The sequence below is a fragment of the Glossina fuscipes genome, unplaced genomic scaffold (assembly GCF_014805625.2).
Source record: "Glossina fuscipes isolate IAEA_lab_2018 unplaced genomic scaffold, Yale_Gfus_2 1, whole genome shotgun sequence".
Taxonomy (NCBI): domain Eukaryota; kingdom Metazoa; phylum Arthropoda; class Insecta; order Diptera; family Glossinidae; genus Glossina; species Glossina fuscipes.
The window spans coordinates 17,836,903-17,851,979 of NW_023998415.1; the positions used below are offsets into that span (position 1 = coordinate 17,836,903).

The 15,077-nt window shown below is 32.8% G+C and overlaps 1 protein-coding gene across 1 annotated transcript; it reads right to left on the minus strand.

The window, feature by feature from the left end:
* Positions 1 to 2,293: 2,293 nt before the first annotated feature.
* LOC119631698 (prostaglandin D2 receptor) lies at positions 2,294 to 15,077 on the minus strand. Its single transcript, XM_038024134.1, has 5 exons — positions 14,760 to 15,077; positions 6,216 to 6,432; positions 5,966 to 6,158; positions 4,234 to 4,580; positions 2,294 to 2,891 (listed from the first exon to the last, which is right to left on the minus strand). Exons 1-5 carry the CDS (start codon positions 15,056 to 15,058, stop codon positions 2,643 to 2,645), a joined length of 1,305 nt encoding a protein of 434 aa, XP_037880062.1. The 5' UTR covers positions 15,059 to 15,077; the 3' UTR covers positions 2,294 to 2,642.

Sequence of the window (15,077 nt, forward strand, 5' to 3'; positions counted from 1 at the left end):
CGCTACTTCCGATAGATTGAGACGTATGGTTAAAGCGTTTTTCACAAGAGATTATTTTCCGCCGTCATTTTCCCAGATATGCTTCGGAATGTGTGGCGCACAATAAATGCGATTCGCTGACATTTTACGATTAACCCTTTGGGCCTATACCACACAAGTCTAACTCGCGGTAAAGAAATTGTGTCACAAGAGAAAAGCACGAGTCTGGCTCGTAGTAATTTGTGCTTCCAAATATGATTTATTATTTCACAATCAATTCCTTTTGGTTCACCGATATATGCAAATCTTATAAAGCATAGACGCTGTTGCGCCAGCTGGCCCGACAGATGCAGGGCACGGCGCTCGACTGATCTTCTCGTTTACTATGGCTCGTGCAAATCGGCAAATATTGTGTAGGCCAAAGGGTTAAACGTCTTAGAGACGCGATAAAAATTTTTAAGGTTTTCCTCGGAAACAAGATAAATTTATATTCGACCCATACGCGCGATGAACATTTTTAAGTTATCTTTTTCTCGCCAGCGAGATTAACTGATATTCGATCGCAGGCTTGTGCTCAAGGATTTTTGGCTTTGTACTCCGACGGTGTAATTAGAATGATATCACCTATGCCATCGAATATACTTGCTCTAGCCATGCCGGCGTTCCATTGCAATTCTGGAGAAGAGTGTGAAAGCTTTGGCCGATATTTAGGGTGGATTTCGTAAGTGGCGGGAGGTTATTGGTTTTGTTGTTCGTTGCTTTTATAAATAGGTAAGTAAAAGTGAAACTTGTGGAGAAAGTGAAAGTTTCAAGGTCATTATATTCTTGAATAGGATATATTAAATTTATATGCATATAATTAATATTAAGCAGGCTTAGAGATAAGCCCACTCTTCAGAGACATTTTTTGAATCGATTGAAGTGTGTCCGTATGTCCGTCTACGCGTCTGTTGTAAACAATCTTCTGTCTGTCTGTGAAAGTAAAGCTATCGATTTGAGATCTTTCAGAAGCCTTGGAAGTTCTTGCACGCAGATTGGTATTGGAAAGGACACCTATGGTGCTAGTCGCTTTTTAAAAAGGAATAAAAAATTGGTTTTTTACTTATTAGTCGTAAATTATAGTTTCTGGGTCAGGTTTAATTTTGGAATTCACCTAAGCATATCTCGCGTGCCCAACTTTTTGGTTTTTTTTTGGAAAACGTGCTCCCGTTAGCGAACATAAGAGAATATGAAAGCGAGTTAAACTTTTCCAAGGACAATAACTTTTACTTTGAAAACAGAAAAAACCAGCCACGCCCACTCTTTATTACACAGCATGAAAATGTAGTTCTTTTACTTATTCTGTTCTTTTTAGGATACTAGTGATGGATACAAAAAAAAATTTGGTCACGGTCGCATGCAATATACTTACTTATTATTTTATTCGTTTGTTTTCATATTACTAATTACTCAAGGGACGGGACGTCTCATATCCGCGTAAAACGGTGACGGTCACACAGAAATGAGGAGGGGGAAAGCAATTAGGTGGTGGCCACAGCCTAGTAGTATGTGTGTATTCTAATCGGTAAATGTTATGTCTTGAGCTATGACGGCAATATACTCGAACGTGCTACAATTTGAATCCGCGAGCGCCGGCTTTTTAGCCGGCTACTGTTGCGAATATATTTGCATTACTATAAAAACGAAGTTGGAAAAATTTTCCTCACGCCCATTTCTCCACAGTAAATTCTTTAATATATATACCTTTCTTTATCATATACATATATCGTATATCTATATTTTATTTATTATTTACTTTAACATACTAATATATATTAAAATATCTTTATAAATATTATATATACAAACACATTCGTATATTATATTATCACACAAATATAATTTAAATTCAAAAAAGTTTTCATCTTACATGCGAACGCGAACAAATTTTATTCTTTTTCAAATGTGCATTTAACTGAAAGTGTATATATATATATATATATATATATATATATTAAATGAATACACATCACATATACTAAAACGAAATTTTGGTAGTATGTGTTAATTTAGTTTCTTTGGTATTTTTCTTTTGGTACTTACGTATTAACACCACCGCGGCAAAAAAGAAAACCAATAAAAAGCAAACTTTTAAACTTTTAAGAAAAGTTTTTTTTGGCTTCTAAATATAATGTAATAATAATAATAATATTAATAATAATATTTTAATAATTTTTTTTTTAATAATAATATATTACGGTGGCGTTAATACGTAAGTACCTTTCTTTTTAAATAAAATAGAAAATAAATCAATAATTATTTGAAAATCAAATTCCATTAAAATAGTTTAAATTATTTTTTAATGCATTAGAATTTAAAGTAATTAATCGCGTTATAAGTACAATTTAATCCACATTTACACACTCATATTCCCGTATATATATATATATATTGAAAATAATGCGAGTTAGATTTTAGTTAATATTGAATGAGGTCACATGAGCGTAAGAGAAGAAAACAAAAAAAAAAAAAAAAAAAAGGAGCAGAAAACAATTATTGAAAAAAGAAAGAAGCCATTATATGCGAAGGTTCATTTAATAGTTACGCACTTTCTTTCATACGTGCACACGTCATAAGTACATATAAATCGGCCTAATTAATGCTTAAAGCGTTGAATTCAAATCTTAATTGAGACCACAATCTAAGGTATGCTGTTCAATGGTTGTACGTAGGCGACTTTGATCACTTTGCGAACGTTTCAAGCCAGTACGCCAACGTTTAAGGCAGCCTAATATATATGAGTGTTTGGTACGACTTAATACATATACATAGGGATCGGAGGTGAAATGCAAAGCCATCAACATGTCCGCTATTAAAAAGAATGGATGTGCTTTTGGTACACGATTCCGTACAATAGCCATCGGTATAGCAATCTGTAGGAAAGTGTAAGAAAATTAAAAATTATTTAAGCAAGAAAATTACATTCAGTCGTGATCGAATCTTTTGCACTCATCAGCGTGATTTAAAAAAAAAAAAAAAAAAAAATTACCGAAAAGAACCAAATTTACATACTCTATAATAGTGGATGGACGCGGTTGGTTTTTGGCTATTTTTAGAATAAAAATTGAATTTTATGTGTTGTGCTTTATGACTAGCAAGCAAAAAGCACGGATAGCAAAGATGTTCCCAGTTTTTACTACATAAACGTCTGGGCTTTATAGATGGGTCCTTTGATCGGTTCGGGTCATTCTCAAATTTCTTTGTTAATTTTTTAGGCAAGATTTTCATTTTCGCGCAGATATTACACAGTTTCGTATATGGACAGACATGCATTTCCAAGTACATTCCGAATTTGAAACTGGCCAAGAATTTATATACTTTATGGAGCTTTTGAACTTGCTTTTATGCGCTATAAAAGTTAAAAAAAAAAAAAAAAAAAAAAAATTAGAACACTACAGTATAGGTTCTACAGTATCGCCAGCCCAATATGCGGTCAAATTTTAGCAGATTTACCTGCTATAGGTTGTAAGTAATGAGGGAAGCGCCGATTCTTGATACCTTTTGAAATCTCTCCTCACTTTACGTAGGATTGTGGGCAGGTCCTTCGACAGATTTGGCTCATTTTCCAATGTTGCTGCCAAATTCGATCTCGATTGACTTCATTTTTACGGCTATTAGAATGTTTACAAAAGTGGGACAGATGGACATGTCTAAATAGATTCGGATGTTGATATTGATTAAGAATATATACACTTCCCTATGGGCGTTACAAATGCTTTGCCAGACTAAATATGCCCCTCATCCTTCGTTGATGGTTATAGAAATGAAAGCAAACTGGTATACAAATATTGTAACGGGACACAAGGGAAGAGACAAGATGGAAGCCGCGATATTCGGCTTAAGCCGAATTTTTAATACCCCACATCAGTTTGTATCAAAGCGAAGAACCCATCAATACATTATGGTAACGTTCGTGTATCTATCATTGAGCGATTCTACTGAATATATTTTATAAGATTTGTGACGCGGCTGAATTCAAATTATTTATCTGGGTATTGGGAACTTTGAAAGTAACAGCACAACATGATAGACAAAGGGGTTCCTCACACTGATCAAATACGAAAATCTTACTAATGCATATCGTCAGATATTACAAAGGCAATAGCAACAGTAGCATACTTCTATAAATGCGGATGGGTGCAAAAACATCATGGATTGGATTTCAATTGTTTAATAATTGATAAGAATTTTATAATTTACTCTGTCTGTACCTACCATTTGGGGCATCCAGCATATAACGAATGAAATGCTTAAAAACAACATTAATTTGGCAAATTTAATTTCATCAGGTGATGCTGCTGCCGTTAATGTCACGTTATTGGTGTGAGGATAATGTGAATTTTGAGTGCCATTACGACTACCACCATCGGGATGTTGATGATGCTGATATAATGATGTACCACTCGAACTTTCTCCATCAATATGGACCGTAGAACTCTTTTCACTGCGATTTACCATATCGTAGGACATGTAACGTTTGGTTGTACGACTTCGACCAATAAAACATAGCACGCGTGTAACAAATAAATTACAGGCGACTATAACTACACAAAGCAACGTGCCTGCGAAATATTTTTAAAAATTAAAACAACAAACAACTTTTTATGCATACATAAAAAAGCAAGAAAAATAATTATGTGGGGTGGGATGGCGAGGGGGGGGGGGGGGGGAATAATAAGGTAGCTAGTGCGAAATTAATGCTTTTCAATTGCTTAACGATCGGAATCGCTGAAATATTTTATTTATTATAAGGACCATTAGATACCCTACACAACTTCGCCTGATACAGTTCAGATGGGTCATAAAAATACAAAGTAAACCTTCTATGGATTGCGGACCAAGGAAAATATCCATGTTAAAGTTTAAATTTGGATCACTTACGTGATGTACTTATACTTGTATTAAGTATCTTAAAAAAATTTTCATCAAAAAAGGGATTTTTGGCATATAAAAGTTTATATATCCTGACATTGCGATGGTGTTCAAAAAATTAGCCTACGTGGTCCAAATTCGGTAAGGTTGACTTCTTTGTCAATTTACTCTTACGAATTAATTTTTATTATGAAGTATTAAAACTTAGACGGACCTTCTCAGAAACTTATTTTAGAAACGGTTACATGCGGGGGGGGGGCTGTAAAAATTATTCCAGCCGAATTAGATTTTTCATATCAATTTATTGAGCGACTTTTGTCGAAAAATTTTGAAAATTGCAATTTTTTTCCATATTATGTTCAAGATATGGCATTATACGGAAAGTAGACCGATGCGTACCATTTTCAATACGATCGGTCTTGGGCTAAAGCACGTTAGTGTAACAAATTTCATCAAAAATATCTTAAAATATGCTTGTAAATTGTAAATTGTTGAACGCAATAATACATCAGCAGACAAGCTTAAATCGATCCAGAAAATGATCCGATCGATATAATAAAAGATCAGTCTATTTGAAAACCTTCCAAGTGTCACGTATGTCCGCATCAATTTAATATATCCAAATAACTATATTCAGTTAAATTGCATATATCAAAGACTTTAATTTTCAATCTCTTTTTAACTTTCTTTATGTTTCTTCAAAGGTCAATCACCTGGAAATACGTGTTAGAGTTCTTAGAAAGTGCATTTATTCTTTATCTGGACTACGTTAGTCATAATTGTCTTGGCGCTAGTAGATAAACTAACAAAAATGGAATATAAATTTTAGTTTAGCGTATCTTGCTTGATAACACGGTCACGACAGCTAAAAAATTGGAAAATTTCAATAGATGTAAATGGAAAATTTATAAGCAGTAACGTGTGGTAACGTTATGTGCTTGAATCAATTGTTTATCAGGAATATCAGGAAGGGCACATAAATGTTCCTATAATCTCTCTGAAGAGCGTTTGTAGGCGCCTCATACAAAGTGTCTGTAATAGGTTTTAGTCGAATAATTTTAATGGTATAGCTTACCGAACATCATAAACAATACTGAATAAGTTTTATTCCAAAAACCGTCGGCGTCGCGATAACGTAAACATTTGATATTCGTTGGATCGCTATCGTCTACATAAGCTCCGAAACCAAAGAATGGCAAAAATGTTATTATTATCGCCAATAATATCAACGATTTGATAGTTTTACGCACCAGTTCATATGTGATGTGCTAAAAATTAATTTTTATAACTGTAATGTAACGATTCGCTTATTAAAAAATAAATACCTTATGATAGATAAATGGTCTGGCCAATGCCATCCAACGTTCAATAGCCATAACGGCTGCTATACAACCGGAACTTAAACCAAAAAATCGCCAGATTACTTTACCGACGCAATCCCATTTAATGTATTGCTTAAAAACATCTTGCGGCAAATAAATTTTTAACACTAACGTGCTTAGCATGCCCAGTAAACCAATGAAATTGTTGGTGGATAAACAACTGCAAGAAATAAAAAAAAACAAAAAAAAATTAAAAAATTATAAAAAATTATAAAATTATATTTGTTATATTTGATTCGGAGACATTTTTTCAATATATCTTCCTTCTATGTACAATTTGTGCATTTGTTCAGTCAATATATCACACGCCTATATCGCTCCATGCCTATATTATATTTCAAATTATACGATATTTGTGTATGGTACGAGAGCACATTTCAGATATTGACAAAAGTCACCTTCATCGGCTTGGCTCCATCTTGCATATACAAGGTATTTCGATGATCGCAAAACAGCCGCAGATCCGATTTACATATTTCCCAATTTGGTGGAGATTTTATTAAGAAAAAATTTCAGATTCGACAGAATCGACAGATTTAAAGAATATGTTTTGCAGTGTTTTAAAATCAATTTACTCAAAATTAAAAAAATTATAAACCGGCCTTTTTTTAAGTTCCGAATTTAAAACCAAGTTTGAATTTTTAAACAAAGCTTTAACGGCTTGATTAAACATATGGCACGCAGAACAAAAGAAACGATTTCACAAATTATTCGCGGAGATCAAGAATATATCGTAATTGGTATCAATCATTATTTAAAATCAGTGCTTTAAAGAATGATGTCCTTTGAGTCGAAGCTATGGAGCTATGTAGGGTTATGTGGATCTCATCATTCGTCATCAGAGTTCTTAATAAATTTGTGATTTGAATTAGTTTGGTTTAGCTTGGGCCGTTTATGTCCTCAATATAGGTAGAACCAGTAAGGACAATATAGTCGGGCAAGGGCGACCGTTAAATTCCCTACACCACACTCGCTAGCAAAATTCTTATTTTTTTTATGAAATTATCATTACGGATCAATATTCATCACCACATATTAAAACTTAGATTTTTCTGGTCTAAAAAAATCCAAATTTTCGTGAAAATCCTTATTAGGATAGGATTCAAAGATTAGGCCGAGATAATTCAAATTTAGTGCAATCAATTTTATTATGTTGTGAATTACTATTATGATATGATTTGCATCATGACTCATTGAAAATTATATTTTTTTGTCGTATGAACTTCAGTTTTCGTTATATGAGAGAGGGTTCAAAAATACTACTACTTAGTCATTTTTGTCAAAAAATTTTGAAAATCGTAATTTTTTTTCTTTCTTATAACGACTCTTCAGAATAGCACATTATATAGGAAGTGGTTGAAAAAGTGCACCGAACTCAACCATTTTCAATAGCGTTCGTCTCTGGATCAAAACATGTCACTCTACCAAATTTCATCAAAATATATGAAAAATTGCGATCTGTAGCTTGAACACAAATGTACATGGACAAACATCAGACGGACAGACATGGTTAGATCAATTCAAATTATGATGCTGAATCGCTCGATATAATACAAGATGAGTCTATCGTAAGACCTTTTGCTTGTTACATACGTCCGCTCTAAGTAAATATACCCTTTATCACAAATGGTGTAGGGTATTATTATTATTATTATTATTATTATTTATTTCGCCAGAGAAATAAATTTTAAGACTAAACTGTTAAAGCACTAGCATCTAAGGCGATCGGCTTTTATTGAAAACTCTACCGCACTTGAGATTCGAACCCACGACCATTGAGTTGCTAGTCAAGATTCCTCGCCTTCGGCCACTCAGGCCGGCGTTGTAGGGTATCAAAAGTAGAGAGGCTTTTACTTTAGCCTTGCCAGGCTAATATAAGATCCCCATAAGATGCCCATTCCTGGCGACGACGGCAATTGAAAATGATTTTGAGTAAAGTACACGTATTAGTTATTATTAGCTCTGGCAGTTTGATAAATTTTGCTGATTTTGAAAGCTTCAAAAATCGAAAAAGAGAAAAGGGAAGGCGGGCGATTAGATCTGTCTAAAACGAGTTAGAGTTACGCCTCGATTAACGATAGATTCTTGCTCCTTTTAAACTTGCGGATGTAATAATGTATTTTATGCAAATGGAATATACCGACCTGTCAGAGTTTGGAAGAATCACCGCAATTATAAATTCCTACTTCAGCTGAAGAATGGTTAAGAATGCTTTACGGCCATTTCACTGTCAATGTACTAGATCTAGCTCAATATAAGACAATTCCTTTAAGATTATTAGTAATAATAAGAGAATATATGATAGGTTTGTATATGTTGTTAATACTGTATTAGTCATAGGCATTGGTCTGAATCAATCGAAGTGAAGGAATCGTGTGCTATAACATATATAAAATGAAAATATTCTTTAATATTTGATTTTTGCTTTTAAATATATTTACTGCAAATATTTTGAAAATAATTAATAATAATTTATATAAATTCATCCAGCATCCGTTAAGTATTATGGTTTAGAGAAAATGCATAAAACTCGTCGTTTTCTTTAGATGTAGACTGTAGCCAATGATGATTTAAAAAATAGGTGTGCGCATCGCTGATTATTATCCCGAATGTTTTCATTTAATATTAATGGGATTTATTATTACCGCTAAACACCTATTAATGCGAATTAATATGCATCAGCGATTATATGAAGTCAGTAAATAAACAATGGTTGGCATACAAATTGCATTGATTTACTCTTATTGAGGAAGAAAATATACGAAAATATATGTATACATAGAATTTGTGGTTATTTTTGTTTTTTTTTTTTGTTTTCTGTTACGTTCAAATGGTTTTTCGGAAATTCCAAACATTCTTTGTTTTAATGCAAATACTTTTACATTTATTGCTGAAAATTATTTTTGTTCTACTTACAACATTCCATTCACTATATCAATGAGTTTTGAATTTTGTGCGACTTTAGTCATGTCGAGAGCTTGAAGTGCAAACTTCACAGCTGAAAATACGTAAGGTAAGAACAAGCAAAGAACAAGTTAAAATATATCTATCGGTTAAGATTGATCGATTAAATATCGCCAGCACAATCTACTTGAATGCAATTCTTTTTTTTTTTTTTTTTTTTTTATATAAAATAAACAAAAAAAATGCAATTATCTTTTCATGAAAACTCTTATGGCTGGAGCGGTGATGGTAGAAGACTGAGCGAATCTAATCCAATTTTTGGCGTTTAGCGTTTGGCATAACTTTCACTACAAAATTGCCAAACTTAGATCTGGTCTTGTATGTAAAGGCTTAAGCCTTTGTAAGAAAATTTATCTGCGAAGAAGGTTCGAAAAATGATCAAATTTCATTCAATAATTTTCATATTCATTTACTTTGGATACGTACTACCTTTCTAACGATTTTCCAAATTTCAATAATATGTGATTCTATTGTCCATGTGAAAGGCCGGATGGGTAGTCGTCCCAGATAGATTTTAGGTGTTTTTGTAAAAGTTTTGATTTCAACGGGTAAAAATAATAAAGAAATGGTAAATATTCGAGTACATAACGATTGAATTTCGATGGCGTTGATCTTTCTCTATATAAGATAACGGTTTTCCATTTTCCAACACTATTGATATATTCACCGTACGCAGACGCCAACCATCGAACTTTCAAAATTGCATTTATGATATTCAATATTTGTTGTTGTTTGATTTGAAAATATGTGCTGCCGAAACCCATTTTAAACACGTTCAGAAGCTTACAGTGACGCTACTTCATTACATCCAAATTATCGATTGTGCTTTCAAATTTATCTTACAAGGGTAACAACTAGAATGTTGTATAAGCGCTTTTGTCGGATGTGTGCGTACAATTATGCATTGATTGATGGTTACTTGGTTGGCTAAATTGAATTTGGAGACACAACGGTTTAAGTAAGTAGTAGTGATTTCGATGCCAATGACAAAGAACAGCCTAGAAGGAGGCTTTCACCTCATTACTACCTCCTCAGATCGGTGCAGTGTAGCTTGGCTGACACGTGGCTTCGCAAAATTGATGCAGTGCAAAAAAATTGGTGGGTGGGGGTGGTGGATCGCTGCCAAACCAATACAAATTTTTTCGACATGATATCGTCATTGTAACAATTTTAAACAAAACAAACGCCTTTTCCAAGTCAAGAAAACTATCAAAATTAACGCATCCTCGTAATAAATAAAGGGGACAGACATTTTTTTTTTTACTGAGTTAAAAGTTATTAAATGCGTTTTGAAAATGAGGAAAAATTCTGCAAAAATGCGGTCTACTTTTTCAATATCACTTCGATCGGAGCGAGCACGCTTCGCGGACTTGTGAAAAAATTCGTGGCGTTTATGAACTCGTTAACTCGTCTTTCCTCTGGAAACGTCGATATTAAAGAAACGCCATCCTTCGCATTACAAATCGTTGATGAAATCGATGAAATTTTTCAATAAAAATTTAGGAAAACTCGCTCATTTCACCTAATGGTAGTTGTGCGGAATTAGAAGATGTCTTCAACATAGTTTTGAATCATTTGCATAAAGCAGGATACCAAGAGAAGTTCAACATTTGATTACAATATGAATTATCAGATGACACTTTTACTGCATGGAATTTTCATCTGATTGATATCGGTCGGTGAGAAGTAGCACACATTAAACTGCACAAACTGTGATAAAACTCGGATACCGGCCAGTTAAAGCAAGATTTTTTCAAAAAACCTTGCATCGTGTGAGGCTACGAATCTCAAACTCTACTGTTCACATCTTCGATGCGATTAAAAAACATTCATTTTCACATAAATTTGAATGGTTCTATCCACAATTGCAAGAAGTTATGAACCGTTCACTCTATAACTTGGAACTGTCTGCGTCCGTCCGATTACCTTGTGGTCGGTCATTCTGTACAGAATTATCTTGATTGTGTGAAGCTGGCTTCAAAATAGGCTAGAGAAACGCATTACGGTCAGCTCCGAATTTCAATAGTATTAGCGTTCAATAGACGGAATAATCAGAAAAAAAGGGCAGATAATCGGTTTGATAAAGAGTATCTAATGGAATGGAATTGAATGATGATAAATGCCATGAAGTTTTTTCTCTTACATAATATAATGTATTGTTAATAGAGTTTTATCGGAAGATAACTTTCCGGACATGAAGATGTCTAATTTGAAGATATTCCAATCCATTTAGTTCAATTTTCAGTCGTTCTTTTAATAGATATCCGATAGACGAGATATGATTAAGTGTATTGTGCTTTTCATAGATTTAGTTTAATGATCCTCAACAACTTTAGATGGCCTTTGCGTAGGAACGCTTTATAGACTATTTAACTATTGGTGAAAGATTTAAATTTAGTCATTTAATAATATACTAGGTTTAGCGAGCTAACGTGCTGTGGGGCATTTGCCGAGCGAGCTGAAGCCTATGCATTAAGATCAATCGAACAGTGCTTCATTTTAGAGAACAATACCGTCGGGGCATTTTGTGAATAGATAGAATGACGCACTAGTTTTGCACCAGATTGCACAGATCCTGCTCCCTTTACGATGCCAAAACAACAAATACAAATTTCTTGGAACGATGGCCGAGACTAATACTTGGCGTTAGCTAAATTCTTGAATTTAAAAAACGCTAAATTTATTGAACGGTTTAGCGAATTTTTTTACTTAAATTAATTGTAATTGTTTCTGTAATTTTTTATTAAATTTCGCTCTATGAAAATTTTCTTAGTAATGGCGAATCGCCGTTAATTTTTATTATAATGTAATAAATTTTTCTTAAGTACAATTTAGAAAAGTAAATATGTATAAAAATTATGCAAATATTTGCTAAAAAATATAAATCGTTTTTGTCGCTCGTTCAAGCGAGATTTTTTAACTGAAATGAGTTAATAGAAGAATGACGATAATGTTTCTTTTGATTACTGCTTATTGTCATCGAAACAATTGCACACATTTGTATTCTAGCGAAATAGATTATTACTTAAAATATTATTTTAAGCGATATATTTATTGAATGAATATATCGCATATCTTATACTTGGAAATTTTATATTTATATTGCATTACATGCGTATATGTATGTATATATTTGAACTAATTAAGTATACAACCTGCTGCGTGATAAGACTTGAGATAAGTCTTGTGAGTACAGTTTATAAAGGATTGGAAAATGAACAAGAAAATAAAAAAAAAAAAAAAAAACAACGTCCTGTATACCGAAGAACTTTAGTAAGAATTGTTGAACAAAGAGAAATATTGCAAAATAGGCATATATTCATGCCAGACAGCGAGTACTCGGTCATACATTCAATCCAGTTCATTTTACTCCTACAATCTATGAATCGAAGACTCTTCCAAATATGTTTTTTTTGGATTTGCTTAAAGTGTCCTCTAGTCTCACTTCTCAACAAATGTTTTATGAAAAAAACCGCTGACAAATTTATATATCCTTTAGCCCTCCGCTTAGTATAATTATTTATTAGTTTTCATAATAATGTACAAAAGTTGTATAAATTATTTTTATACTTTAAGGCACACTTCCTATGAAAATCCTTCTGTGGCAGTGAGCTTAAAATGCTTCAAATTTATAACAATTAATTCTCATCTCAAAAAATTTCTCATTTTATGTACTTTCGCCACAAAGCCCTAAAATGTGAAAAGTGAAAGCCATAAAAAGATGGATAGTTATCATGTGTGAAGTACGGTGCAAATAGCTAAGTTAGGGTGTTATAGCTAAGTTTTATAACAAATTACTGTCATAGGCGAATTTTCATAAGAGAAGATTACAAGTTCGCTTTTATTACAAGTATATGCAGCCTTAGTTTTCATTGGGAATAAGGCATAGCACCTATGCGATACGTTTTCGCTACGGTTAATTTTCATGCCAAATTACTGTTATGGACGAATATTGACTAAGAACCATGAAAAATGAGATCCATTTTGCCATTTTTTTCTACGTGTATACGGTGATGGACAGCAAAAAAGTCGGAAACAAGAAAGGGGTAGGAAGTAAGGAAGTAAGGGCCGCTGCTTAGTAGTCGCGTGCCCGATCGGTAATGTCGGTAATGCCTTTAACGGCTGAGTACTCACTATAGCTACACGCAAGCATCGGAAAACTTTACTGAAGATCGAATGCGCTAACACCGTCTTGGTAGTTGCGACTATGTTATGCTATCCTATGTGATGTTCTATCCACTTATATTAGGTCTTTAAAATGCCTAATAGCGGCTATTATGTAACTTGGAGAACAAGGGGGAAGCATTTTACTATATATTTTGATAGGCACGAAGGATACTAAATTTCTCATTTGATTTAAGATAAGATACATATACATATATATATATATATATATATGTTTATGAGCCGATAGCCTGTGTTGCTAGTGCTCAATGTCTCTTTTTTTAGTCTAAAATTAAAATAATAATAATAATATATGTTTATGTATATATATATGTATATATATATATATATATATATCTAGTTTTATACAACTTGTGATACAAAGTATATTAAGTTTGAGCGCATTTATGCAGTACCAAGAGCGACACATTTTAAAACTGGGCTGGTCCATGGGCTTTCCATGCAGTTTTTGCCTTCAACGGGGTGTTTACGAGATATTTTGGCAAAATTTGCTCCCCTGTCAAGTTCGATCTTCTTCCGACATAAACGTACAAATATATTTTGAAAATCTTGTAATCGTGAAATGTTATTTAGCGTACTAGTGTAATGATTGGTTTCGTTCGCGGTTTTCCAACCGATATTAACTTAGATTTAGATACAAGGCAATCACTTACGATTTGTTTAGTATTGAAAAGTTTGTAATAATAATTGTCAGATTTGAGACTTAAAATGCTGTTAAGTGAAGTGGAAGAGAAATAAAGTTACCGACAGTGACAGTCTATCGAATATGAACGCTGTGAATAAATATTGGCTTTTAGCTCAAAAAAAAGAAAAAAAAAAAAAAAATTTAATAGACCTATAATATGCATAATTCATTTGAATGATGGTTAGTTAAGTGCGCTATAGATTTAATTATAAATAATCATTGCTTAGGAAAGATATTCAGTCATTGGCATAATTTTGTGATGGAGTTCATTACACTTCTAGCGTATATGATAGAAGTTTCCTTGAAGTTTATTTAATTAAAAAAAAAAAAAAAGAAAAAAAAAAGTAGTTGGCATTTCACGATTACATACATACACATATATATTTATCAATATAGTCGAGTATATTATATAGTATATAGTGAGATTATAGGAGATCAAAATTCGTTAATCTCTTTCATTCAATTTTTACTCATATTAACTTAATATTTAGTACTAACTCAATTTATTTATCTCTATTATTGTTAACTTGTTAATTATTATTATTATTTTTTTGTTTATTTATTTACAATAATTTATTAAAAATTATATATATTAATATATATACATATATATATATATATATGAATGAATTAAATGTGTTGAGTTGACTTACCGCAACATAAAGGTATACTTGCTATGCTTAGTGGCTTTTTTGCGCGCCAAAATGACCAAAGCTAAAAAATTGCCAACAACACCCAAAACAATAACAATAGCGCTTAAGAGAAAACGTCGTTGATTTTGATATAATGATCTTTGCGGAGGCGATATTGGACCATCGATTGTCTCATTCAATGTTTGCATTTTCTCCGTGACGGCATTATATTCAATTGTTCTTACGATTGTGTTTAAGCCGTAACCGAGACTTAAAAATAACATTACATGCAAAGATATTGTAATAAAATGGGAACACATTTCGTTTACAATTATATAT